Consider the following 27077-nt stretch of genomic DNA (forward strand, 5'->3'; position numbering starts at 1 on the left):
TGCCCCGGGCTTGTCCTAGGGGTTAGGCCTGTTTCCATTCTGCAGGAAGGCGAGAGTTCGAATTTCACTCTAGACATTTTCTAGCTGTGTCACTGCATGAGTCACATCATTTCTCTCCATCTCAGTTCCCTCCTTTGTAAAATGAGATTTGGATTCAATTGCCACAAAGGTCCCTTCTAGCTCCGATTTAGTGATCTTACCCCTCCCCCTCTCTGTGCCTCAGTTTACCCAACTGTAAATGAGAAGGCTAGACTCTGTGCTGTCTGAAGCCCCACTGGGTCTGAATTTGACCACAGGCCTTTGCTAGGCTGCACTCATTCCTCAGGGGGCATAGCTCACGTGTCTCCGGGGAGAGCCTCGGAAACTGCTTGATCAGCTGGCTCTTTCCTTGGTCCCAGATGGCAGCTGAACGGGGCAAAGAGGCCTAGTGGTTAGAGCCGCCCCAAAGCTGCAGTCTTGAAAGGCAGCCCTCGTCTTGCTCTCTGCTGGGAGGTGTGTCTGCGGTATTGAGGAAGGAAGTTTGCTGTGGGCTAGAACAGCAGCAGAAACGCAGAACCCTCCATTTCTGGTGCCCCCAGTTTGGGCGCCTTTATTTCTAGCCTTGGTTTTCCTGCCTGCAATATGGGGAGAATCATTCTGTTAAGCACCTACTCTACTATGTGCCTCTATGTGAATATTTTCTCTCCGCGTTATTGTTTGTCCTTTGTTCTCAGAGAGGACCATGACCTCAGGGAGATGATGCAAGTAAATTGATTTAAATGAGGAAGGGCTGAGCAAAGTCTCCAGCCTTACTTTCTCCTCCAGAGCCATCTGGGTCCTGTGAGACACGATGGATGAGTAGATGAATGGGTAGATGGATAGATGGATGGAGGAATGAAAAAGCACTTATTAAGCACTTGCTATTTGCTAAGAGGAAATAATAATAGACCTTTCCTCTAGGACCTTCCCTTCTAGCCAGAGAGACAGCACCTGATAGGGGAGTGATATTCTGGGAGGGTGTTTTGGAGCTTGCCAGGATGGTGGGTGGGCTCACCAGGTGACTAAGTTGATGGGCCCTTTCCAGTCAGGGCAATAATGATTTGATTGTATGGTCATAGCTGGACAGCAGTAGAGGACTGGGGAAAATACTTGCAGCATACAAGCATGGTGGCAGGAGAGAGAGAAGGCAGTGGGGAAGTAAACTCAAGCATGGCGGACTCCGCTGGCCAATACTTAGTAAGAAGCTGTCCTGGTATCCAAGATATAAAGGGGGAGTCCTCTACCTCTCAACAAGCTTGCAGCCGAAGCAAGGGATATACAGTCAGAGGTTTGTTGTTGCTCCCTTGGGGTTTTCTTGTTAAAGACACTGGAGTCGTTTGTCATTTCCTTCGTTAGCTCATTTTACAGATCAGGAACCTGAGGCAAACGGTGAGGTGACATGTCCAGGGTCACACAGCTGGGAAGTGCCTGATTGGCGCTTAGAAGAGTCTTCCTGACTTCAGAGCCTGTGCTCTGTGCTAAGATCTTTCCCAGGTTTCAGTTTTTTTGAAGCGACAACCAGTCACTGAGGAAGGCTTTTTTCCCTTCTCTCCCTCCCTGTAGAGTACCATTCTCCTACCTTCAGCTGCTCTGTCCCAGGGAATGGATGTGCTGATCTCCAACACCTCCCAAGGTCTCTGGGGTGGATTTCTTTATGAAAGATCTGGCCTTCCACCCAAATCACTTTGGCTCTCCTAGATTGGCCAACTACTGGCCAAGTCCCATTTGATTATCAATTCCTATGAGTGCAAACAGCATTTGTTTCTGTTTTGGCACAAAACCCTGAGGGTCTTTCTTTCCCTCTCAGATTGATTTTTTGGCCTTTATCACTGAATGGGTGTTGCCTCTGACCAATGGAGACCCAATAAAGTCTTTAGTTTAAAAAGGCCGGGGTCTCCCATTGCATCCAGGGCTCCCTCCGGTCGTCCTGATCAATGTCTGGCCCCTGGACCCCGATGCCTCTGGAGGGGAAAGTGAGGCAGGTGACCTTGCACAGCCCCCCCTCACTAATGGACTTGCATATCTTAGGTTCACCTTAGGATAACATGTACAGTAATAACAGCCACCCTCAGGGGAAGGGAAGAACTAGATGCACATTAGAATAGGATGAATCCATTTAGCAGGGCAGAATATTGGAGGTGGGTCAGTCTGGCTCACTCATCTTATGGATCACACAGCTGTGGCCTAGGGGAGATTAAGTGACTTCACCCAGGAGCAGACAGGGCGAGAGTGGACCCAACTTCCCCCTTCCCCCCATTAGCTGCTGAGATCCTGTAAGTAATAAAAGTGGCTGGGGGTTACGAGTCCCAGGCCCTGAGCGTTCTCATTCCCTCCCTCTCATTGCCGGCTGCCAGGCAGATTGCCTTGGTGGAAGGGGGAGTGCCAGCCTCAGCGGCGGGGAGGGCAGGGCCCAGGGCCTTTCCCTCCCGGTTTCCCTGAAGTGGCCCTGCCCTGACTTCTCCTGGGACAGGGTTTGGCCAGCCCAGCCTGCTTGCAATAGCAGGGCCCTGTGAAATGTAACAAGCCCCCACTGTGCCCAAGCACTGGGCCTCCTTGTGTGTGGTTTCCTGTGCCTGGGGAAGCTCGTTCCCTGCGAGCCGCCCTCCTCGGCCAGAGACATCTGCCGGCCCGGCACACAACGGGGCTGTGTTTGCCAGGGGGCGGCGGAGCGGGGAAGGCGTGCAGCCTGTCTCCTCGGCACACACGGACCCTCACGCGCTCTCCCACAGGCACGCTCTCCACTCAACGGGGCCCTGTTCTCTCCCCCCCGCCGAGGGGCCACGGCCAAGGGATGGCCCTGGAGAAGCAGGCAGGGAGAGGGGGGAAGGGTCTCACCAGGACACCCCGCTCTGCCCCCTCTCCGAGGCAGACCTCCCCTTCTCCCCCCGCCACCCAACCCAGGTACTGTCTCTAAAAGCACAGGCAATTCTACTCTGACCGGGGATGGGGGAAGGAAAATGGGCACGCAAGTCACTTCTCATGGGCTGGAGATGAGCTGATTTCTGATAATTCCTGAGAAAGCAGCTCTCAGGATGTCCTGGGGGAGGAGCCGGCAGGGAGGGGGCCACCGAGGACCCCGGACTTCTCTGAGCTCAGATCCCTTCCTAGCATCCTTGACTTTAGGGTTGGAAGGTACCATAGAGACCTTTTGGGATGAGGATTCATAAGCCCCAGAGCTCCTAGGTTTGGGCCGGGGACACCCAGGAAGTTACCTCGCTGTCTGTCTGCCTTTTTGAGGATGAGGAAAGGGTTACGGACCCTGCCAATCCAGTAAGGGCTAAATTCCAATCCAGACCTTCCCAGTCCAAACTTAGTGCCCCTTCTGCCTTATCAGGTTACTTTTCCATAATAATATTTTGCATTTTGTCATTTCACAGTTATGTAAAACCTTCCACTGATTATTTTAATTAATCCTCATTACTATTCTGTGAAGGTGGTGGGTATTTATAACTTCTTACAAGATGAGGGAGAGTAAAATTGAGGGAGGCAAGGTTGCATTTTGGCTACTCCATTAGACTGGGAGCTCCTTGAAGCTTTGTATCCCCAGAACTTGGCATACAGTAGGCACTTAATAAATGCTTATTTTCTCAAGTAGATGGCCTGAGAGCATACTTGATAGGGCTCAGTTGCACCCAGGCCTTGCTGACTTACAGTCCTTTTGACTAAAGCTGGCTGACATGATAACTCAGGAGAAAGAGGCCTTAGGAAGAGCTGGGTCCAAATCTTGCCTTGGATGCTTTCTGCTTCTGCCACTTTCACACTGTTTCCTCTCCTATAAAGTGAGGAAGCCGGACTAAACGGCCTCTCAGGTTCCCTCTCACTGTAAATCTGTTCTCCTCGGTCTAGAGTCGTGCTCTGAGAAGTGCTTGGTTGTCTCGCCATGTTGGTGAGGTGGAGGAGCTGTCGCAGGGCTGGTTTGGCCAGGAGGACGCTTGCTCTCTGGGACAGACTGCCAGTGGAGGTCGGGAAGAGGACCTTTAACGGACCGTGGATGGCAAAGCGGATGTGCTCTGGGGCTGCATTCAGAGAGTCGGCTGTCAGGAAGGCGACAGTTCCCCTGGTGCTCAGACCATATTGGGGGCAATGTATCCAGTTCTGGGAGGGCATCTGTAGGAAGTCAGCTTAGTGAGGGCCATTGAACCTGAGGTTCATAAAATAATAATAACCATAATAATCATTTAATTTGTTAAAACAGTTCTTTGGAATTTTACTGTTTATTAAAGAGGAAAGCAAATTTGTAAGCTAATGAGGTGGATATGCTTGTTTATTTTTACATAAGGAATTAAATCCTGGTGAAATATTTGATACTGCAGGAGGTAGAGCATTCAGAAATCTTGACTGTTGGCAAATTTTTCAAGACCCCCTACGTTCAGTATATAGAGTCATGACCCGTAGTTTAGGAAGCTTTGCCATACAAGACACCAGTGCGACCTGGGAGTTTTGCTCTAATTGGAGAAAAATAACATCCATCAAGACAGAGAGTGGGAGCTGGAACAGGCTGAGAGGTCCAGACCGATATTGGAAAAGGGAGGGTGTTTTCATACTGGGGGAGGCTTCGTGGAGAGGGCAGACCTCAGCTGGCACATCAACAGGAGGCCAGATGAAGGGCCAAGAAAGGAATGAGCCTGTGAAGCAGGAGAGAGCAAGGCAAGAAAATGGCAGTCCACTTGGGAGAACTGTATCGAGTCTCTGGGCAAAGAGAAGCTCATTAGAAAGGGGAGAACGGTTTTATCACAAAATGTCAGAGCTGGAAGGAACCTCAGAGACCATGTAATCCGGCCCACACAGGGGACAAGAATTCCCTTTACAAGCAGCTCCCAATAAGTGCCCATCCAGGGGAAGGGAGCAGCCCGTCCACTTTTGGCGACTCTGATTGTTAGAAAGTTGTTTTCTTGACGTCTGGGCCTAAATTAACTTCTTCAATTTCATTGGATCTGTGAGTCGATCAATCAACATTTATCAAACACCTTTGTGTCAGGCACTAAAGCAGATGCTAGAGATAAAAAGCAGAAGTAAAATTAGTTTATTCCCCCCTTCATTCAGTCAGAGAAGACATGTCGGTATATGGAACTATTTTCCAAATAGAAACAAAATGGATACACACTGACAAGTCTTATCTGTGTCTAGATATTATTGTGTTGAATAAAACCTGTTCTACCTTTGATGTCTTGTAAGCCCAAGTGCTTGTAAGGGAGCCAGGGGAAAACCTATCTAGCTAAGTTCCATGCATTCGTGTATCCAGGGAAGAGCAGCTGAGCCAGGATAATGTGATGAGGGAGATAGGAGGAGAACCATGTTCCAAAGTTCCCAGGGTTATCTTGGGAAGGGGATGCTTGAGTGATTTGAGAAGTCTCCGAAGCGGCTCAGACCCTTCAGCTCACATTGGTTTTCAGTCTTCCGGCTAAATGCGTGCCCCCCGCTTCAACTTTTGGGGCCGAAAAGACCAAAGCATCCTGATGTTTTAAGATGAATCAGAAAAGCTGGCATCCCCTGAGGTTCAGTGCCCAGCCGTGCCCTGGAGGGAGAGAAGAGCAAAGGCTTCCAGTAATTTATACAGTTGAGCTACAGCCTCAGATCTCAGAATCTAAATGAATCAGGGGCACAATGGGTGCCTGTGTGAAAGGAGGTCAGAGGGACTGGGGGCTGGGGTAGGGAGAGCCCGGCCAGGGCAGGCTGTGCCACGTGGCCTGGAGAAACAGTACAATGCCCTGGGTCTGGGGGTCAAAGGACCTGCCAGTCCTAGCTCTGCCACTCACCGTCTGGGCGACTGTAAGCAAATGGCATAACCTCTGGAGACCTCCTTTCCCTTTCTGTAAGAGGAAGAGAGTTTGCAGGCCAACCTGTAGTTCTTCCCCCTGCCTCTGCCCTCCATACTTCTGGGCCTTCTATGTAGGTTGATTCTGAAAGGTGGGAGAGTCTTGGATTCCTCCCATAGGACGCTTCTTCCTACACTGTCATTTGTAGGGAGGCACAGAGTACACCTGGGAAAAGCCGGGGAAAATGGGCAAGACCAGGTCGTAGAGCCGGACAGAACTCTCATTGGAGTAACATCCATAGGCAGAGCCTCAGGAAGAGCCCTGTGGAGTGTGGACTGAGGAGACTGGAGGTGGGGACCCTGAGGAGGTGATGAGAGGGGCTGGGCTCGAGGATCCGTGTGAGCTGAGAGATGTTGGGGCAGTAAACAGGACCAGATGTGGCAGCTGAGGCGTTATGGGGGCTGGGGGGCTCCCTGTTGGGCCCTGGGCCTTCACCCTCTCACAGTCTGTCTCAGCCTGGATTAGATCAAGTCCAAAAGGCCACTCCACGTTCTGGAGACCTCAGCCACACCCTTGTAGAGATGAGTAATAGACTAAGTCTAACTAGTTAACTGGCCCTGGGCATGAATTTCACCATATCCACCCCCTTCAACTACACTCCTCCCTCCACCTTTCCCCCCCATCGCTAAGGGCCTAGCACTCAGGGTCCCCTTGATTTCCCGGATGTGCACAGGTTGACCTTTGGGGCTGTGATAAAAACAGAAACCAAAAGTCTTCATTCTCTGGCCTGCAGCCCTCCTGCCCCTTCACCAGGGGGCACAGCCCCATCTGAATCAGTTGGGAAGAGGGAAGTCCACTGAACCATGGTTCTGGTTCCCGGGAGCCATGGGGAGGTATCCTTTTGATGCTCATCCTCCTGTGGGAGCCCCAGACACACCCAGCTTGTTGCCCCTCAGCCTTGGTCTGAACTTCCCAAACTGATGAGGAGGAGTCCGTCATATCACTTTGGTCTCAGTTTCTTCATCTGTTAAATGGGAGGGTTAGACCTGAGGTCATTTCCAGTTCTGCATCTGTGGTCCTAAAGTATCCCTTCCATCTGCACCTGACTATAGTCATCCCTAAAATAAAATAAATGTAAATATATAAAATATAAAAATAAACATAAAATAAAATAAAAGGTTGCATTATGTTAGCTGTCTTCCGAGATCCCTCTCAGTTCTAGGCTTTGAAACTGTCATCTCTAAGCTGGGCTTCTCATGGTCTTGGATGATTTTAGCTTTAGAGGGAAGGACAATGAGAAGTTTTTCAAGGATAACCCCCTCATTGTACAGAAAGGAAGCTGAGACCTGAGAAAGATCTCTTAATAGTCACTTAAAGTCAGTGCCTTCCCTCTTTTAATTATTTCCTGCTTATCCTGAATATAGCTCATTTTGTCTATATTTGTTTGCATGTTGTCTTTTCTGTTAAAATATGAGCTCTTTGAAGGCAGGTTGTGTGTGTGTGTGTGTGTGTGTGTGTGTGTGTGTGTGTGTGTGTGTGTGTGGCTTCTTTTTATATTCTGGGGAAACCGAGGTAGACAGATAAAGTGACTTAGGGTAACATAATTCTTACGTGTCTGAGGCCATATTGAATTCAGGAAGATGAGTCTTCCAGTCTCCCTCAAGCTGTCCCTAATTCACCTCTAAGTTCCCTTCCACTTCAAAATTCTATGACCTTTTGGGTGAACAAGACTTTCTTAGCCCAAAACTTAGCTGGGAGGGAAGTTGTGAGAGTGCAGAATCACCTGGAATCGGAAAGTCACCTTCATCCACGGGGGACTTTCTGAGATGACGTCCATCTGTCTCAGTGGAGAGTTTTCACACAGGAAGTCCCCTGTATCAGTGTAAGTCAGGTCTAAGAGATCTTCCCTGGCTTTCCAGCCTTCAGTTCTTCGCAGTGATTGGGCTTTGTGGGATTTCCTGCCTGAGCTCATCTGGAGCCTTAAACTCCTTGGTAGGAGCAGAATTTGTGGTTTTCTCTGTTGGGCTGAGACGTTTGGGGCCGATGGACCGTTTGGTTTCCTGGGAGGTCCCTCGTCATCCTCCCCAGTGGTTATGAGGCTGATGAAGAGGAAGGTGCGCCAGCTGTGAGCTCTTTGAGGCTGGGGAAGGAGGTGTCTTTGCCCCAGGGGTGGAGACCAGTTATCACTGGGGTGTGACACTAAGCCATCTGTTTGAAAAGCAGCAGCAACAAAGCTGACTCCCTCCCTTCCTGGGGGGAGGGCGGAGAAGAAGGGGATTCTTGTGTAAAATGTTTAGCCCTTTTGAGGAGAGGAGGATTGTGGAATTCAGAACTTTATGATGTTCCTTATTCATCGGTAGCTCCTGTCTGTCTGTCTGTCTGTCTGTCTCTGTGTGTGTCTGTATGTCTGTCTGTCTGTGCCAGGGGAGGGTTTTGGGGAGGAGACAGATACTAGAGAATCAACAGTTTGACATTTTTTAGGCAGAGAAACTCATTTATCCAGAATATTACCATTTCCCTACTCCTGTCTCATCTGTACCCTGGGGTCTAGAAGACGTTTAATTTCCTTCCTCAGCTCTGGGGATGGTTCCTTCTGTGAGCAGCACAGTATACAAATGACCACCGGCCTCTGGACTCCTAAGGCCTGGATCTGAATCTTGCCTCAGACACTTACGAGCCGTGTGGCCCCAGGTTCTTAATGTCTCTCAGCCTCCAGTATTTTTTCACTTTTAAACTGGTGATGATGAGAAAGCCTTCCTTCCAGGGTCATGGTGAGGGCTGCGTGTAAAATGCTTCGTAAACTTAATAGAAATGTCAGTTATGAACGGTGGCAGGAAGCACTGCCACCCTGTGCGGGAAGCTCACTTCTGCTCTTCTCTCTTTCATAGGCAATCAGCATCAGCAAAGCCATCAACACCCAGGAAGCTCCAGTGAAAGAAAAGCATGCTCGCCGTATCCTTCCCAGAAGGCTCTGCTCTGGATCCCCTGGGGAAGGGGGTGGGCCTGGGGGGGAAAGGCAGGAATGTCATCAACTTTCTTCCCTTTGTGACTTGGGAGTGGGTGAGATGAACCCATCAGGAAGTCCATTCTTTCTGAAATTTGGTGAGGGTTTTTTATTGAGGCAGCTTGGCCATAATATTTTAGGCTTAGACACAGCAGGAATCTGGAAAGCATCTTGTCCACCCCTGTCATTTCACAGAAGATTCCACTTAAGAATGTTAAGTGACTTGCCCAGTCACACAGAGGGTAACTGCTAGAGGGAAAATTCGAACTCGGGTCCTCCAGCTTCAAATCTCATCTTCTGTACCACGTTCTTTCCCTTTCTCCTTCAGACTTTCATTCCAGTCACAAAGTCTGTTTCCTCATCAGCACTGACCCTGGAAGGAACTTTCTTACTCAGCTCTGAGCATCAGCCGGATGAGACCCCAGAAATTCTATTTATCTATTCTTGAGATTTTATAAATGGAGAAACTGAGGCTCGGGGACATTAGGTGTGGCTGAGGATCCTGAAGCTGAGAGCAGTGAAGGGATGCCGTGATCCTAGATTTAGACCCAGAAGGGATCTCCAAGACCGTTTAGCCTCCTGAGGAAACTGAGACCCAGAGACGCAGACTCAGCTTAGTAGACACAAGCAGTATGTTGCAGAGGTGGGATTTGAACCCAGGCCTTCTGATCCACACCCGGCTCTCTGTCCTTTGCTGCCACAGGCAGTCAGTGGCAGAGCTCCGCCTCAGACTCAGGGCCTCCGACACTGAGTCCTTCACCCCAGACTCCGCTGACTCCAGCCTTGCAAAGCCATGAGGCTTTCCTGTGGGAAGTAGTGCTTGGGTTCCAGTTCTGCCTTTGGGGGCTTAATATCAAGGCTCTTCTGTGTTCTAGGCGTCGTGTTGGGAGCTGGGGACCCAGATAAGAATGAGACGATTCCTACCCTCTAGCAGCGTACATTCTAACAGGGGAAATGAGAAACACACATAAAAGTATGTGAAAAATCAACACGAAGAAAACAGTTACAAAGTGGAAGGAGACAAGCATTTATTAAACACCTACTGTGTGCAGGCATTCTAAGTGTTTTAAAGATAGTCCTACCCTTAAGTTGCTTACATTCAACAGGGGAAATGACAAACCCATATAAGTATATGAAAAATTAACATGAAGAGAACAATTACAAAGTGGAAGGAGAAGCATTTATCAAATATCTGCTGGCTGCAGGCTCTTTGCTAAGTGTTTTGCAGATACATTTTGTTTGATCTTTACAATAGCCCTGGGAGGTTGGTGCTATTTGTTATCCCTATTTTATAAATAAGGAAACTGAGGCAAAAAGGTTGTGACTTGCAGCTAGTTTAAGTGACTGAGGCTGGATTTGAACTCAGCTTTCCCTGGCTGTAGGCCCAGTGCCCTCTGCACCGGTCCACCTGAGTGCCCCCACCACACACAAGCTGAGTCAGGGAGGGCACCAGTAGTGGGAGTTAGGAAAAGCTGATTTCCTCCTCTTTGTGATAAGGGGGTGGCCGTCAGTTCTAGAGCTGTGATTTAGATAAAGGGGGGGCAGAAGATGGGAGAGTGACTTGAAGATAGAAAATCTCTAAACTGGAGCTGTTTGGCCACCCCTCCCCTCCCCCCCTTAACTCACTCAGAAAACCCTTATTGAGCACCTACTGTATACATCCCCCCTTGTGTGTCTGACCCTCCCAAGTGGACCTTGACCTCTGAGAAGGCATCATTCTGGGCACGCACCATGAGAAGGGGGCCTTCACCTTTTGGTCTTATGCCATCGGCCTGCCCCTTCCTAGCAGCTCCATCCTCAGCTGGAAGTTCTGCCACGTTCTCCACAAAGTCCTTCGTGACGGACACCCCAATGTGAGTAGGGGACCCCTTCCTCCTGCCCCATAGGGAGCCAGGCTTCCCGGGTGCCCCCATTCCTAGGAGGACCTCAGGGGCTTTGCTTTTCCTGGAGTCAGAGGAAGACCCGAGGATCTCAGTGGCTCAGGCCCCTGCGGGCCAGCCATTCCCTGCAGTGGCCACAGCCACTGGGTTTGGGGACGAACACGGGATCGGAGCCTTTCTTTTCCTGCAGGGATCCATTCTCTCCTCCCCTTCCCTCCTCCCTCTGTTCTAGGTTCTCCATGATTGCCAAAGGTACCGGAGCAACATTCGGGAGATTGGGGACCTGTGGGTAAGTGTCAAGAACGCACTTGGGCTTGCCCCCCCCTCCTGCCCCTACGAGGTTCTTGGGGCCGTTTCCCACCACAGTGCAACCGGTGAGGGCTAAGGGACGAGGACCGGGGTTCGACTCTTGCTTCAGACGCTTCCTGCCTGGGTGAGGCTGCCCAGGGTCCTGGGGCCAGGACAAGAACCCCTGTCTGAGGCTCCCACACGGGCCTGTGTCTCCTTGTCAGCACTCGGCCCACCAGCATTCTTCATAAGGCGTCCCACACGGGGCTGGCCCCTCGCCCAGAGAGAGGCGCCGAGATCTCCTCCCACGGGTTTCTGAGGCGAGGAGGGGCGGGGAGCCTTGGGAGAGAGCAGCCAGGGTTATGGAGAGGGGGCTGTTCTTAGGAGGAAGGAATCCCATGATCCAGAGCTTGGGAGAGCCCTAGAACAGGGGTGTGAGGGCTGGGAGGGGGCTTAGAACATGGATTGTCGGGGCTAGGTGAGGTCTCGGAATGGGAACTATACATATAAATATGTAGGAAATCCTGCTTTGCAAAGATGTGTAGGGGGAAAAGGGAGGTGTATTTTCATGTAAATGGTGCCTTGTATTATGCTAAAAGTAGTTTGGGGCTCGAGGACCCACTCTCGGGATCTTGGGGATACTCAGGGCCTCTCAGACCACCCTTGGAGAATGGCTCCATCTGGTCTTGTCCTCTTGTGGCGATGTGGAAGATTTGCCCGAGACCCAGGATCACAGGTGCTAAAGGGGAGAAGGGACCTCCCGGGTCTCCCCTCCAGCAGGGGACCCCACAAACTTCCCTCTTTAACACCAGTGACCCCCACCTCTGCTGGGAGACTCCCGTGAGGCTGGGGCCCAGGCCCTCGGGGGCAGCCCCGGCTCGGCCGCTCATGAGGCGGTTTCTGAATCTGCCTTCGTGGCCTCCAGGCCGGGTCAGCTCTGAAAGGCCAGGTCGCTGACAGGGCTGCTCCTGTTCCACAGTCACCGACTCAGTTTCTCAATTTGCCAATTGTCCTTATCGAGCTCATCGTGTCCTCCATCCCCTGCACGTCACTTTTTCTGGTTCTGGTGACTTCATTTTCCTTTTAAATGTGTGCTTTTATGTAGGCAGTGTGTCCTAGGAGGTAGAGTTATCTCGAATGCCAGGATGTCCAGAGTTCTGGTCCTGCCCCTGCCATGTCCCAGCTCTTAGGGCCTCAGAGGCCATCCCTCATGCCTGGAAGGCCTCCCCCCACACACACACACACTCTGCCTCTCAGGCCCCCTTGAGCCCCACCTTCAGCAAGAAGCCACTCGAGGTGGGCTCTAAGCCAGTGCCTCCTCTTGGAGGGGACTTCACTTTGCCTGGCCGCAACTGGTCCTCACATAGCTCCCCTGGAGCAGGAGCTTGTTGGGAGCAGCACAGAGCCAGCAGAGGGAAGACCCCTGAAGAAAACCAGGGGACAGTATAAGGTGGGGGGCTTCCCTGTACCAGTGAAATCCCAGGTTTTTTTTTTCTCCCTTCCTCCCTCCTCTCCCTCTTTCCTTCCCTCCCGACCTCCCTTCCTTTCTTCCTTCCTTCTGTCCTTCTTCCATCCTTTGTTCCTTCCCTCCCTCCTTCCTTCTCTCCTTTCCTTCCTTCTTCCCTTCCTTCTTTTCCTCCCTCCTTCCTTCTCTGCTTTCCTCTTTTTCTTTCCCTTCCTCCTTTCTTCCATCTTTGATTCATTCCTTCCCTTCTCTTTCTTTTTTCTGTTTCTTTTTCTCTTCCTTCCTTCCTCCATTCCTCTTTTCCTTTTCCCTTTCCCTCCCTCTTTCCTTCCTTCCATGGATCTGTCCTCCCTTCTTCCCTTCTATTTATACGTATATATGTACATACCATGTATATGATATATGAGTTGTATGTACACGTTTGTTTATGTCACTGCCCGTCTCTCTGTCTCTGTCTCCCTTTTTCTCTCTTTCTCTGCTTCTGTCTGTCACTGTTTGTCTCTCTCTTCCTCCCTCTCTCTTCCATTACTGTTTGTCTCTCTCTCTCTCTCTGTGTCTCTGTCTCTCTTTGTGTGTCTCTCTCTGTCTCTGTCTCTGACTCTCTAACTCTGTCTCTGTGTGTGTCTCTGTCTGTCTCACACACACACACACATACACACTACCCTCCCTTGTAACCAGGAAGTAAATAAATAAAATGCTGAATAAAACAGACCCTGGTTAGCCAGGGCAGGTCTGACCCCGTGCGCCTCGTTCTGCCCCCCTTGCTCTCCTGTAGTCAGTTAGTCTGTGTAAATCGGGCTCTCTCGGGGCTATTTTCTCGCTTGTTCTCATGGCCACCGTGTGACTTACCCTTCCCAGCATCAGCTGTTCCCGTCTCCCCTTTTCTCCGACCTCCTTTTCTGGGTATTGTTGCCCCTTTGTCCAGCTGCTCTTGCCCTTCTCTTGGCAGGGTCACCTCCATGATCGCTATGGACATCTTGTGACCATTTACACCAAGCTTCTGCTAACCAAGATCTCCTTCCATCTCAAGGTAATTGGCTTTGGGGGCCGGGGGAGGGGTCCTCAGGGGTCTTCCTTGGTCCTGCCACATCTAGAGAGTCCTCCAGCCAGCATCCCCTCAGACCTCCGCATGGTCATCCTTCCTCCTTCCCAACTGTATCTTCCAGTTAGATTGGCAAAGGGATGGGAAGGAAGCATCCTGAAGCCAGACAGAGGCCGTGGGCCGTTCTTCCCCCAGAATGCCTGTCAGTGCTAACTGGAGAAAGTGATTGAGCCCATTCCCCAGCATTGGGCCAGGTTCAGGGGCTGGGGAAGGAAACAAGCACTTAGTAAGTGCCTACTGCGTGCCAGACGCCATGCTGGGTGCTTGACAAATAGAACCTCATTGGAACCTCGCCACAGTCTTTGGGAGGTCGGTCCTATTATTATTATTCCTATCCATGACTCTCCCAGGATCAAATAACTATGAACTAGCTGAGATAAGATTTGAACTCAAGTCTTCCTGATTCCATCTGGACTAGAGACTATTGGACTTAATTAGCAAGACCTACATTCAAATCCTCCCTTGCTATCTGTATGTTCTTGGGCAAGTCACTTGCCTCAGTTTCCTCATCTGCAAAATGGGGTTTATTTTGAAATCCACCATCATGTTCTATTTAATTCTAAGCTATTTGAGAAAGATTCTGTCATTTTTGTGTTTTTCCCTAGTGCCTCACAGGAGGTATTTATTTGTATCACAAGGGGTTGTTGGGAGTTTATTTATTTGTTATTGTTGGGGTTTTTTTGGCTTCTGAAATCTTTCAAAAAATTTTATTGGTGAATTTGTTTCAATACATCATGGAAATCCCCATTATACTTCTAATTGATGGCCCCTCTGCCCCCAACTTTCAAAGACCATGAAGCCAAAGTTGTAACAAGGCTGAGGCATCTGGGGCTTTTCCCATGGCTTGTTGCCCAAGGGGCCCACGCACTTACTGTATTTAGGAAGCACCAGGGGTATATAGACAGAAGTGAAATAGTTTCTACTCTCAGGGGCCTCATGTTGTACCATGGGAGACAACGTTAGTGTACCTATATATAAATACATGCAAGAGAAAGCAGCATTATTAAGCACCTACTGTGTATTTCCCACTGAAATTGGAGGATATGACTAGTGCTTGTATTCCTTCGAAATAGGAAATTTAGAAATAATTGTTCTTAGCAGTCAGTTAGCAAGAATAATTAATCTTTCCTTCCGGGCCCCCTCGCACACATGCTTTTATTCTGGCAGTGTTCTGGGGCCTGGGTTCGGTACCGGCGAGCCTGGTGTCTGCCCCACTACTAGGCCTTGTGCCTCAGGGATTTCCCAGTACTCCAGGGGAGTTTGTTTAAAAACCTCTATTTGAAGGTGGGTTTCTTGCTAGTTGGGCCAGGCCCATTTTACCAGCTCTGATCACCAGCTCCAGCTCCATAATCAGAGGAATAGACAGCTGTGTGCTTTTTAAATTAGCACAAACATAGCCCGATGTTTTAATGCTCGTTAAAGTTGTCTTCTGGCCCATTGGGACAATCTTATATTAAGTATCTGCCGTCAAGAAGACTCATCTTCAGGAGTTCCAATCTGGCTTCAGACATGTCCTAGTTGTGTGACCCTGGGCAGGTCACTTCACCCTCCTTGTCTCAGTTTCCTCTTATGTAAAATGAGCTGAAGAAGGAAATGGGAAATCACTTAAGAATCTTTGCCAAGAAAACTCCCAATAGAATCATGAAAAATTAGATATGACTAAAGTGACTAATAATAATAATAATAATAATAATAACTTGGGTCTAATACTGGCTAGATAAGAGAAATACAAAGATAAATGAAATTTAAAATTAATAACATAATGATGCAGATAAAAATAATATTCTTCTTTTTCATAATTTAGTCAGCCAATAAACATTTAGTAAGCATCTAAGGTTTTTGGAAATATGATGTACATATTTAATAATATGTTTGTTGCAAAAATAATAATAAGCATTTATTAAGCACCTACTACATGCCAAACATTGGATTAGGACCTGAAAATTCAAATACAAAGAATGAAACATTTCTTGCTTTCAAATTTACATTCTTTATTGGTAAAGCAGTCTCTTAGTAAGCATTTAGTAAGCACTTACTATATTTAGTAAGCACTAGGAATATATAGACAGAAGTAAAAGTTTCTACTCTCAAGGGCCTTATATTGTATCATGGGAGGTAACGTTAGTGTACCTATTTAAGGTACACTAGCAAAAGAAATCAATCAACAACCATTTATTAAGCACCTAGTATGTGCTAGGCTCTGAGAATGAAAGTACAGAGAATGAAAGGAGCCTTAACAAGAGAAGCTAACATCATAGTTGGGGAGATAAGTGCCTGGGTAACAATAGCTAATTATAACGGCATTTCTGTAGCAGCCAACTATGTGCCAGGCAGTATGCTAAATGCTTTATAATTATTATTTCATTTCATTCCCACAATTTATCCCCATTTTACAGATGAGGAAATTGAGGCAAATGGCTTAAGTGACTTGCCCAGAATCACACAGCTAGTGAGTGTCTGAGGTTGGATTTGAAACCAGGTTTTCTTTTTCCAGGCCTAGTGCTTTATCTGTTGAGCCACCTAGCTGCCTCAAGTACAAAATAAATGTAGAAAGCTGCAAAGTAATAAAATAAGAGGTAGTTTAGGAAGAAGGGAGAAAGCTTCATGCAGAAGAAACAGCTCATTTTTGGTTTTTTGGTGGGAAGGAGGCAATAATAATTGGAGGGATTTTAAAGACATTAGAGAGTCTTAAGAGGTGGAGGTGAGGAAGGAGAGCTTTCTACACTTGGAGAACAGCCTGTGCAAAAGCATGGAGGTGGGAGATGGCCAAGAATGATAAATGTGGGTTTTCCTCTACTTGGTTTGTTGGATTTCATTGATTATAGTGTCAAATTTTAAAGCTACTTCTTGGCTACAGAATCTGCATGTCCTCTCTGGAGTCTCACCTGGCTCTTCTGCTCAGTGCACTTCATTCCCAAGCTGGGTTGGCCTTGGGAGCCTTGGGAGCCAGTGCTTTGTTCTGCCCAAGAGGAAGATGAAATCTCTCTCAGAGCCAGGCCTTCTCCAGGGATGGGGGTGGTGGTGCAGAAGAATAGCCAAGAGAAGCTTCTGAGTCACAGCCTGATATCTCTCTGTCTCTCTCTGTTTCTGTGTCTCTCTCTCCACGTCTCTCTCTTTTCTTTCTCTCTTCCTCTTTTTCCCCACTCTTTATCTCCATTCTTTCCCTCTTTCCTCCTCTTTCTCTCTCTCTCTCTTCTTTTTTCTCTTTCTCCTCTTCCTCTCTCCCTCCTTTTCCCTCTTTTCTTCCCCTTTTTCTATTCTTTCCTTCCTTTCTTCCTCCCTCCCTCCTTCTCTTCCTCCCCTTCCCTCTCTCTTTCTCTCTCTCCTCTCTTCCTCTGTCTCTCTTTTCTTCCTCCCCACCCTCCCTGTCTTGACAGCATCCACAATTCCCCCCAGGCCTGGAGGTGACTGATGAGGTGCTGGAAAAAGCGGCTGGGACAGATGTCAATAACATGTGAGTTTTCTAAGGGCTTTTGGGACTTTGGCCACCAAGGGTGACCGCGGGCCTGGGGAAGGGCCCGAAAAGCAGGGATTCTTTGGGAGTGCAGCCTCTGAGACAGAAGGAAAGGATGACGGACTCATCAATCATCTGGACATATTTATGAGCTCGCTCATTCATCTTCCAGGACTTACTGCTCCCCTGGTGCTGTTGTAGGCCCCTCAGAACTTCCCTCCAGGCCATTCCCACGAACTCCATCAGCCTCCTCATGGCCAGTGACACACATGTGTTGTGTCTGTGTGAATGAAGGAGGACAGAAATTGAACCCCCCATTTTGGCCCAGCCAGTCTCACAAAGGAGAAGGGTGCTGGATTTAGAGTCAGGAGGAGTTAGTTTTAAATTCTACTTGACCTTGGTCAAGTCACCCTTTCTCTGCCTCAATTTCCTCATCTGTGAAATGGAGAGAATAACTGTACCTCCCTCCCTGGGCTGTTTAGAGAATTCAGTGAGATCACATCTGTAAAGTGCTTTGCAAACCTCAAACCAATCATGGTGATGCTTCTGTTTTTTCCTAACTGTGTGAAGTGAACATGTCGCTTAATCTCTCTAACCCTCACTTTTCTCACCTTAAACACAAGAATCAAAATGGCGCTTTTCTGGGCGGCTTGTCTGCTGCAAGCTCAAAGGAGACTGTAGAGCGCTTTGTAAACCTAGGTGCTCTGTCAATGTCAGTAATCATGCAGGGAGGAAATCTTTCCTTCTGGCCTTTTATGGCCCTGAGGCCTCTGGACAGAAAGGCGCCAGAGAGCTGAGATCGAGAGACGGGTTGGTTAAGGGGCCGAAGGAGTTGGGCTCCTGGGAGGTCCCTGACCTCCTCCCAGATGCAGCCGTCAGTGAGCTCGGGAAGCTCAGCTTTCAACAGTGGCAGCAGCAGCAGCAGCAGCAGAGCCGTCAGAGCCCAGGGCAGCTCGGGATGTTTCTGATGCTCATGGCGGCAGCTGCGTAGGAAAGGGAGGACCTCTGAATCAGCCCCTCTGACTAAGGGGGAATGAATCCTCACTGAGATCCACTGAGGACGATTTCATGGCTGGGAGACTGAGAGAGAATATTGAGTAACTTGGCCAAGAATGACCAGACTGAGAACATCTGAGGCAGCATTTGAACCCAGAGCCTTCAATTCCAAATCCAATATTCTTTGCACTACAGTAGGCTGCCTCACACTTAGGAAACCCAAGCACACGTACACGCGAGCACGTATGCATGCAGTCTCCTCTGGCTCTGTCCCTTTTCTTGCTTGTAAATACAGTTGTGAGATTTTAAAAAACGTTTTATTTATGCCTTTTGTTTTTATATAACAGGTAATTTCCAAATCTCTGTCTATAGTGAGCTTTCCTTTGTTTTTAAATAAATCACTGAACTGCTGAGAGGAACTAAGTGTATCATAGTTGGGGAAGAAGGAAGAAAGAGGGAAAAGGAACACAATTTGGAACTCAGAATCTTTCAGTATATTTTATTTCTCCAATTTCTTGTGAAAATAGTTTCCGACATTCATTTTTCTCTTTCTTTTTTTGAGGGGGAAGGCAAAGCAATTGAGGTTGACTTGCCTAGGGTCACACAGCAAATAAATGTTAAATGTCCGAGGCCAGATTTGAACTTGTGTTCTGACTTCAGGGCCTGCGCTCTATCCACTGTGCCATCTAGCTGCCCCTCGGCATTCAGTTTTGAAAGATTTTGTGTTCCAAATTTTTTTCTCCTTCCCTTCCTTATCATCCCCCTACCCAAAACCACAAATAATCTGATGTACAGTAATTTTAAGCATATTTCCATATTAACCATTTTGTGAAAGAGAATCAGAACAGAATCAGAAAAACCATGAGAAAGAAAAAGCAAACTAAAAAAAAGTGAAAATAGTATAATTTGATCCTTCTGGATACAGCAGCATTTCCCGTCCCCAGTCTATTGGACTTGTCTTAGATCAGTGTGTTGCTGAGAAGAGCTAAGTCTCATAGCAAATCATCACATAATCTTGCTGTTTCTGGGTACAATGTTCTCTGGTTCTGCTCACTGCACTCAGCATCAGTTCATGTAAGTCTTTCCAGACTTTTCTGAAATCAGCGAACTCATCATCTCTTTCTTTAAAAAAAAAAAAATGTTTAGGGTTTAAGTTCTTTTTTTTTATGGGTATCCATATGTTAATTTTTAAAATACACATTTCTTTATGAATCACATTGGGAGAGAAAAATCAGAACAAAAGGGAAAAACCACAAGAGAAAAAGGAAGCAGAAAAAAAATTGACATAGCATGTGTTGATTTACACTCAAATCTCCATAGTTCTCTTTCTGGATGCAGGTGGTGTTTTCTATCCAAAGTCTATTGGGATTGCTTTGGATCACTGAACCACTGAGAAGAACCAGGTCTTTCATAGTTGATCATTGCCCAATCTTGCTGTTACTGTATACAATGTCTTCCTGGTTCTGCTTGTTTCCCTCAGTTCGTGTAAATCTTTCCAGGCCTTTCTAAAATCAAGTTGCTCATCATTTTTTGGTAGAACAATAATATTCCTTAACTTTCATATACCATAGCTGGTTCAGCCATTCCCAACTGATGGGCATCCACTCAATTTTCAGTTCTTTGCTACCACAGAAAAAACTACTGCAAACATTTTTGCACATGGGGATCCTTTTCCCTCTTTTATGATTTCTTTGGGATACAGACCCAGTAATGCCCCTGGGTCAAAGAGTATGTGAGCTTTTCTTTGTCACAAAGTAGAAATTGTGGTGTGGTAGAAAGAGCAGAATGAATTTGAAACAATTGGACCTGAATTCAAATCTCATCCCTACTGCTGACTACCTTTCAGCAGTCTGACTGCCTGGCCTTGGACAAATCACTCAAGCTTTCCAAGCTTCATTTTCTTCCCCTAAGAGAACAGGGTTAGAACAGGTGGCCCTTAAGGACACTCTGCATGCTCAAGAGCAAAGTTTCTTAAACTTTGCATCGTGACTCCATAGGGGACTGCATAACTGAACGGTGGGGGTCATGAAAAATTTGGCAGCAGTAAAAGTATCAAATATTCTGCCGAGATTTAATTCATGATGTAAAAATAAACAAGCACATGCATCTCATCAATAGGCAAATTTGTTTCCATCTTTAAAAAATTGTAAAATTATATGTGTATCAGGGAATTATTTTGATAAACTTATGATTTGTTACCAACAAATATTTGATTTGTATATTTATTTTATAGACTACGTTCCCTGGGTTGTGTACAAATTTCTTGAGGGAAAAGGGATCATGAATGGAAAAAGTTTAAGAAGCCTTGGTCTAGAGCGATGATTCTGAACAAAGTCAAGTAACCTTTATGTAGAACATTCTGTATCCATGGGCCCCCACCTTTCCCATCAAAAGATGGAAAGCATACCTTCTCTGAGGCTAAAACTGGTCATTGTAATAGCTTTAATTTGGGGGGGAAACATGGTAAATTTCTATCATAATTGTCACTAGATCTTGTATTGTCCAAGACTAGGCTCTGGGTGTATATGTGTGTTTCTTTTTTTTTTTTTTTTTTGCTGAGGCAATTGGGGTTAAGTGACTTGCTTAGGGTCACACAGCCAGGAAGTGTTAAGTATCTGAGACCAGATTTGAACACCTGACTTCAGGCCTGGTGCTCTAACCACAGCACCCCCTAGCTGTCCCATGTTTGTTTCTTAAGGATGAAGCAGCCTAACTTGGTGCCCAGAGCTTTGGATTTGGAATCATGGGCCCTGGGTTCAAATCTCAATTCTGCCACATAGTATAAATATAAAATTAACCTTTCTGGGCCTCAGTTTCCCTATCTGTAAAATAATAGAATTGGACTGTGTGACCCTCAAAGTCCCTACATCTCAGATCCCACGACCCCTGCAGCCACTACTAGGCCATGCAGGCCTGACCTCCCACCCTGCTCTCTCTCTCTCTTGGCCTTTAGCTTCCAGCTCACCGTGGAGATGTTTGACTACATGGACTGCGAGCTGAAACTCTCGGAATCAGGTGAGCATGCATGGGATCCCTTCCAACTCTGCTTCTATTCCAGGCCGCAGTGCCAAGCCCACGGGAGAGCCAGCCGGGCACTCCTTTTCTCTCCAGCTCCCACAAATGTCACTTTAAAGGGTAAAGTGCGCAAGGAAGATGATCCAGGGGCTGGGTGGAGTTTTCTGGATTCCCAGAGTTAGGATTGGGGGTGGAGCAAGGAGAGAAGAAAGGGGGCATGTTGCCAGCCCTTGTTAGCTTAGCCCTGAATCTACAAGCCAGTGATTATCTGGCCCAGGAAAAGGAGGACAGCCTCCCCGCCTCTTGGAGCAGGTGGGACAGATTCCTGTCAAGGTAGATCACTAGGCCACGTTTCCCAGGGTTCCAGGCTCCGCTGTATTCTCCTTCTCAAATAAGGACAGAAAAATACAGGTGACTCTTCCAGCTCCCAGGCAAGCAAATAAACCAGTGACTTTAATGCTGGCAGCTGCCTGCCATAATGGGCAGGGGGCTGGACTCGGAGAAAGAAAGGCCTGGAATGGAATTCTGACTTGGCAAAAATCAATTTCTTTTTTCATCTGTACAGTGGGAATAATAATAGCACCTCCCTCCCATGGCTGTGGAGTTCACGGTTATGTATCTAAATCCTGCCTCGGACACGTTCTTACCCATGTGACCTTGGGCAAGAAGGTACAACCTCCTTATGCCTTCCTTTCCTCATCTATAAAATGGGGATAATAATAGCAATCTGCCTCCCACAATTATCATGAGAACCAAACGAGATAGCCCTTGTAAAATACTCTGTAAATGCTATATAAATGCTAGCTTTTAGTCCACAGAGAAAATGCATATAGAAAATTTTGTTTAAAAAAAAAAAAAGATCTATTCAAATCTGACAACAGTATTTGAACATAGCCCTATCCCATAAAGACCAAGAACCAAAAGAGACGGAAAGAGGCCTGGGGGAGGCTTCCGGGTCACTCCCTTCCCCTGTCCCTAGTGGGAGGAATCCTGCATAACCAGGGTCGCTTTCCCAGACCGAGGGACCGCAGCGCTGCCAGGAAGCGCCCGTAGTTTCACTGGCCTGGGCCCAAAGAGTAGACTTGTTTTTATTTTTTTAGGTGGCAGCTTCAAAGCCATTTGTGGTGGTTCAGTTTTGTTGAAAAGAGGAAGGAAAGGGTCAGCTAGGTGGCGCAGTGGATAGAGCACCAGCCCTGAATTCAGGAGGACCCGAGTTCAAATCTGTCTCAGACACTTAACACTTCCTAGCTGTGTGACCCTGGGCAAGTCACTTAACCCCAATTGCCTCAAAAAAATAAAAATTAAATTAAAAATTAAAATTAAAAAAAAAAGTAAAGAGCAAGGAAAGAGGCAATGGTGGGCTGGGGGATGGAAGGTGCCTTACCCTTTAAAGTGACATTTGTGGGAGTGAGAGAGAAAAGGAGCGCCCGGCTGGCTCTCCTGTGTGGCTCTCCGGCCTGGAATAGACTCATGGAGTTGGAAGGGACCCCAGAGGCCATCTCGTTCCACACCGGACCAGAATTCCCCTCCATGGTATACTTGAGAAGCCAATCTCTGTTTGAAGACGCCCACTGAACTAGCCCACTGCCCTTTGGGAAAAACTGATTATTGGGAAGTCGGATCTCATTGAACCTAATCTCCAGCACTAATGCAGAACGTGGGCACATAGTAGGCGCTTGATTGATGATGTTTATTGATTACTCTATTCACTTCTAAGTCTGTCCTAAGTCTACTCCTTCCTCTAGGCTGCCAAGGATGGCCTGCGTGGCCTGGGAATATTGGCAAGGGACAGTAGCCCTTTAGCTCACACCTGGCCATCCATCACAGGTCGCTCAGAGCCATCCGTTCAACCTACCCCTGACCGCGGCACTGTGGAAAAAATGTAGATTGGGCGGCAGAAAGCTTGACTATTGGGAAAGTCACTGGACTTCTCTGGGCCTCAGTTTCCCCCTTTGTAAATTGAGGGGCCTGAGCTAGTTGGCTCCTGAGGGCCCTTCCAACTCTGAATTTCATGGGATCTAAGCTTGTGATCTAAGCCCAAGATGCCTGTGACCGGGAACTATAATAAAGAAAGGAAGGCAAAGTGGAGGGCATTTCCCGCCCCTCATTTTTTGGGTTGTTCTGGTTCTCCAAGGACTCTGAAGGCTGGTAATAGCCTGCTATATAAAAAGGAGAGGCCCAGCGGTCCCCAGCCATCCCCCTTTGGTACTTTGCAGGGGCCCCCAAACCCTGAGGTGCACTGGACTTGGAGACAGGAAAATTCTTTATTAACTGTGACTTTGAAGACGTCATTAAATTTCCCTGGGCCTCCATTTCCTCATCTGTAAAATGGGGACATCAGGCTAGGTGAGGTTCCAGCTATCATCCTCTCACCGAGCTTTCTCCCTTCTCAGTCTTCCGACAGCTCAACACGGCCATTGCTGTGTCCCAGATGGCATCGGGTCAGTGCCGCCTGGCGCCCCTCATCCAGGTGATCCAGGACTGCAGCCACCTCTACCACTACACCGTCAAGCTCATGTTCAAACTTCACTCCTGTGAGTCCTCTGTCTCTCCCACCTCCTTGACCCTCTCCCTGCTGTCCCCAAGGGACCGTGGCCCTCAGGTCCCTGGGCTTTGCCATGTGTGCAGGCAGCCGCTCTCTGGGCCTGGCCCAGGGCTCTGTGAGAACCTTCCACTTCAGCCAGACCCGGGTGAATGGATTGGGCAAGGCAGCTCCCGCCGGCTTCGTTTACTAGTCCCCACTCTAGGTTAGAGGGGAGCCTGCTTTTTAACCCCATGTGAGACTGCTGCTCATAAACACCGCTGTGCCCCTTGACCACAAAGCCGTCAGCCCGAGCTCGGGAACTGCAGCTCATTTTCACAGCTTCATGTTAATGGCCATTAATGGCTTCATGCCTAATTTTAATATTAACCCAAGCCAAGCATTTGTTTTTCTTAATAAATATAATTTCCTTAACTGCACAATGCATTCCAAAGACAGCGAGGAATGAGGTCTACCATTTTATATTACCTGCATCACGGGTAATGAATAAGTGAGTGAATGAAAGAATAGTTGAGAATGGGCTGTTGAGTGGCTATCAGGCCTTCGCTGAACACCTGGGTGGGCAGCAGTAAGGAATGATGGACTTGGAGCAGAGCAGACCAGCTTCGACGCCTTCCTCAGAACGTGCTGTGTGACCTGAAAGAGATCATGTCCCTTCTCTGGAACCTCAGTGTATTCATCTGTAGAAGGGACATTATGATTCATGTTAAGACCTGCCTCCCAGAATTGCTGGGATGCTCAAAGGAGACAAGGCAACTAGGGGCACCACAGTGCATAGGGCGCCAGGGCAGGACTCATGGTCCTAGATTCAGATCCAGCCTCAGACACTTCCTAGCAGTGTGATTCTGGGCAAGTCACTTAACTGTACTTGCCTCAGTTTCCCCATCTGTAAAATGAGCTGGAGAAGGAAATGCCAAACCTCTCCAGTGTCTCTGCCAAAAAAAAAAAAAAAATCAAATAAGGTTGAACAGAACTACATGACGGGCTCTGCAAACCTTAAAGTACCACAATCATAATGTTGTTATCGGTCCCCCTGCCAGGGCTGTAGGTTCAGGGGTTTCCCAAGTGTCAGGCCCGGAGCTGGTTGCCCCGGGCCCTCAGAGCCAGACTGGGTGTATGTGTCCCCTTCCTTCCACTACTGGGGTGAGGGAGGAAGAGGAGAGGAGGAGAGCCGCTCTGTGGTGCGAAGGCCGGGTGAATTCTTGCGGAGGGTGATCCGATGCCCTCAGATCTAAAGCCGATACACCCAGAGCCCACTGTGAGCAGGGCAGCAGGAGGTAGCCTGCTGAATCATCAGGGCATGGCAGCTGGACTGAGGGGCCTCCGCAGGAGAGATCCACTTCTGCCACCATTTGTGCAGTCAATGACTGGCTCCGATTTTGGATCCAGAGAATGGAGATAATGAACTCTTGTCACATTCAGCACAACATAATAGTAAAGCTCCATCCTTAGAGTCAGGGAGAATTGGATTCAGGTCTGGCACCTGTGGGCTTTGTGATCCTGAGCGAGCACTTAGCCTTTCCTCTCCTCAGTTTACTTATATGTAAGGTGGAAGTTATGACACCTGAAACCTTATTATTATATTGGTTATTATATTGGGAGAATCTAAAGCTCCATGAGTGACTTCCCTAGTTAACAGTCACTTACCCTTGGACTAGTCACATTCTTTATCTGAGCCTCAGTTTGCTGATCTACAAAATGGGAATAGTAACATAAGCAAGATTGTATACATACAACTTTATAGTGTTTTGTGAGTGAACACACAATGTTACTTTTGCTCACTTAGGTCTGCCAGCTGACACACTACAGGGACACCGGGATCGTTTCCATGAGCAGTTTCACAGGTAACAGGAGGCAGTCCCAGAGAAAAAGCAACGGCTCATGACACATTTAAAAGCATCCAAGGTTGCCCTCCTTGGCGCTGGATGTGGACCCCGACGCACACCTGTTGTTAGGGTTTTGGGAAGGGGGGAAATGTCGGTATTTGATAGATCAGCATTTGGATGAAGGAGGTTTGTTTAATGTTCTTGAACTTGGCCTTCTCTGTCTGTGTTCAAGCTAACCCTTCTCAGCATCACCTCATAGCATCACCTGGTTCTTCCAAGGCTCAGCTTATATGCTGTCTCCTAAAGCCTTTCCCAGTCTCCTTCATTTGTTAGTTTTCTGTTCTTGAATTCTCATGTGTCTCTGGGCCTCTTGACAGTTTTTGTATCACAGTCTTTTTTGGCTGGCTGGTGGAGCCCTTCTCAGAATAAAGTTCTAAGTAACTAAAAATACACATTACAAAAAGAAAAGCCATGTAGAAATAAAACTATAAAAATATTTTTCCAACAAGTTTAGCAATGCGTTTCGGTGTACATTCTCTTTTCTGCTCCTATCCCACAATAGAATATAAGCATCTTGAAGACAGAAATTATTTCACATTTTTTGTCTTTGTATTACCAGTGCTTAATAACACTTTCATGGCAGAGTGATTGCCTAAAAAAGTACTTATTGAATTGAATTCATTTTGAGGTAGAGAAGAAGAAATCTTGAACATCAAAGGAAACAATAATGAATTGAAAAACTAGAAGCTGGTACTTTTAAAATGCTAATAAAGTTGATATACCTTTATTTTATCTTACCTTATTAAAAAAAGTGGAAAGAAAATCAAATTATTAAATAAAAAAATGAACAAGGATAGATTAGATTGGAGTTCCTTACTCTGTTATATCCTGGATCTTTTTGGCAGTCACTCTGATGAAGACTTTGGACCTCTTTTCAGAATCATGTTTTTACATGCACAAAACAAATTACATAAGATTATAGAGGACCAATTATATTGAAATGCATTTGTTTAAAAAAAATTTATTTTTTTTTACAAAAGTTCACAGACTCAAGGTAAAGAAGCCCTGCCTTTAGTGTGACCTACTGTCCATTTTTAATCACTGATTTCTCCACAGCCTCAGAAACTTCTTCCGAAGAGCCTCAGACATGCTTTACTTCAAGCGCCTCATACAGATTCCTCGACTGCCAGAGGTATTGTTGCCCGTCTTTCTAAAAGTGTCAGTAGACCCCTAAGTGAGGCTGTAAGGGGGGGTGCAGGCCCTGGCTAAGTGCTGCCTAGGGATCTGTTCTTCCTTGACACCTCTGACTATGATACACTGGTATCCCGAAAAAGAAGGATGGGGTAGATCTTGGGTCCTCAGCTCACAGTGGGATTGGTCAGTTCATGCAGTTCTGAGGTAGAGTAAAGAAACAGTGAATGACTGTTACTGAGAGCCCTTTAGCCTGAAGAGGAGAAGATTTGGGGGACCATGTAAGTTGTCATCAAATATCCAAAGGGCTGTTGCTCACAAGAGGGGTCGGTCTCGTTTTGATGGTTTTAGGGGACCGCCAGGATCACGAGGGACATTGGGAGGGGGGCCAGATTGTGCTTGGAGTCAGGAGTAACTTCCTCCCAAAATAGAATGAGCTGCCTCCAAGGAGTGGTTAACTATTACCCATTTGTTGGGATGCTCTTTATCAAAAAAGTATGTTGATGCTTTCAGTTTTTTTAACACTACCTTTATTCCCAA

General features: G+C 47.4%; 1 protein-coding gene across 1 annotated transcript in view; it reads left to right on the plus strand.

Moving 5' to 3' along the window:
* Positions 1–27077, plus strand: part of HIP1R (huntingtin interacting protein 1 related) — a 69494-nt gene that overhangs the window by 19786 nt on the left and 22631 nt on the right. The window contains exons 2-10 of the mRNA XM_074298652.1: positions 8663–8726; positions 10489–10631; positions 10891–10947; positions 13361–13441; positions 16891–16967; positions 20917–20978; positions 23372–23512; positions 25307–25364; positions 26463–26538. Coding sequence (XP_074154753.1) covers positions 8663–8726; positions 10489–10631; positions 10891–10947; positions 13361–13441; positions 16891–16967; positions 20917–20978; positions 23372–23512; positions 25307–25364; positions 26463–26538 — 759 coding nt within the window. The remainder of the gene's footprint in view (positions 1–8662; positions 8727–10488; positions 10632–10890; positions 10948–13360; positions 13442–16890; positions 16968–20916; positions 20979–23371; positions 23513–25306; positions 25365–26462; positions 26539–27077) is intronic.

Source organism: Sminthopsis crassicaudata, chromosome 1 (assembly GCF_048593235.1).
Source record: "Sminthopsis crassicaudata isolate SCR6 chromosome 1, ASM4859323v1, whole genome shotgun sequence".
In the NCBI taxonomy this organism is placed as follows: Eukaryota; Metazoa; Chordata; class Mammalia; order Dasyuromorphia; family Dasyuridae; genus Sminthopsis; species Sminthopsis crassicaudata.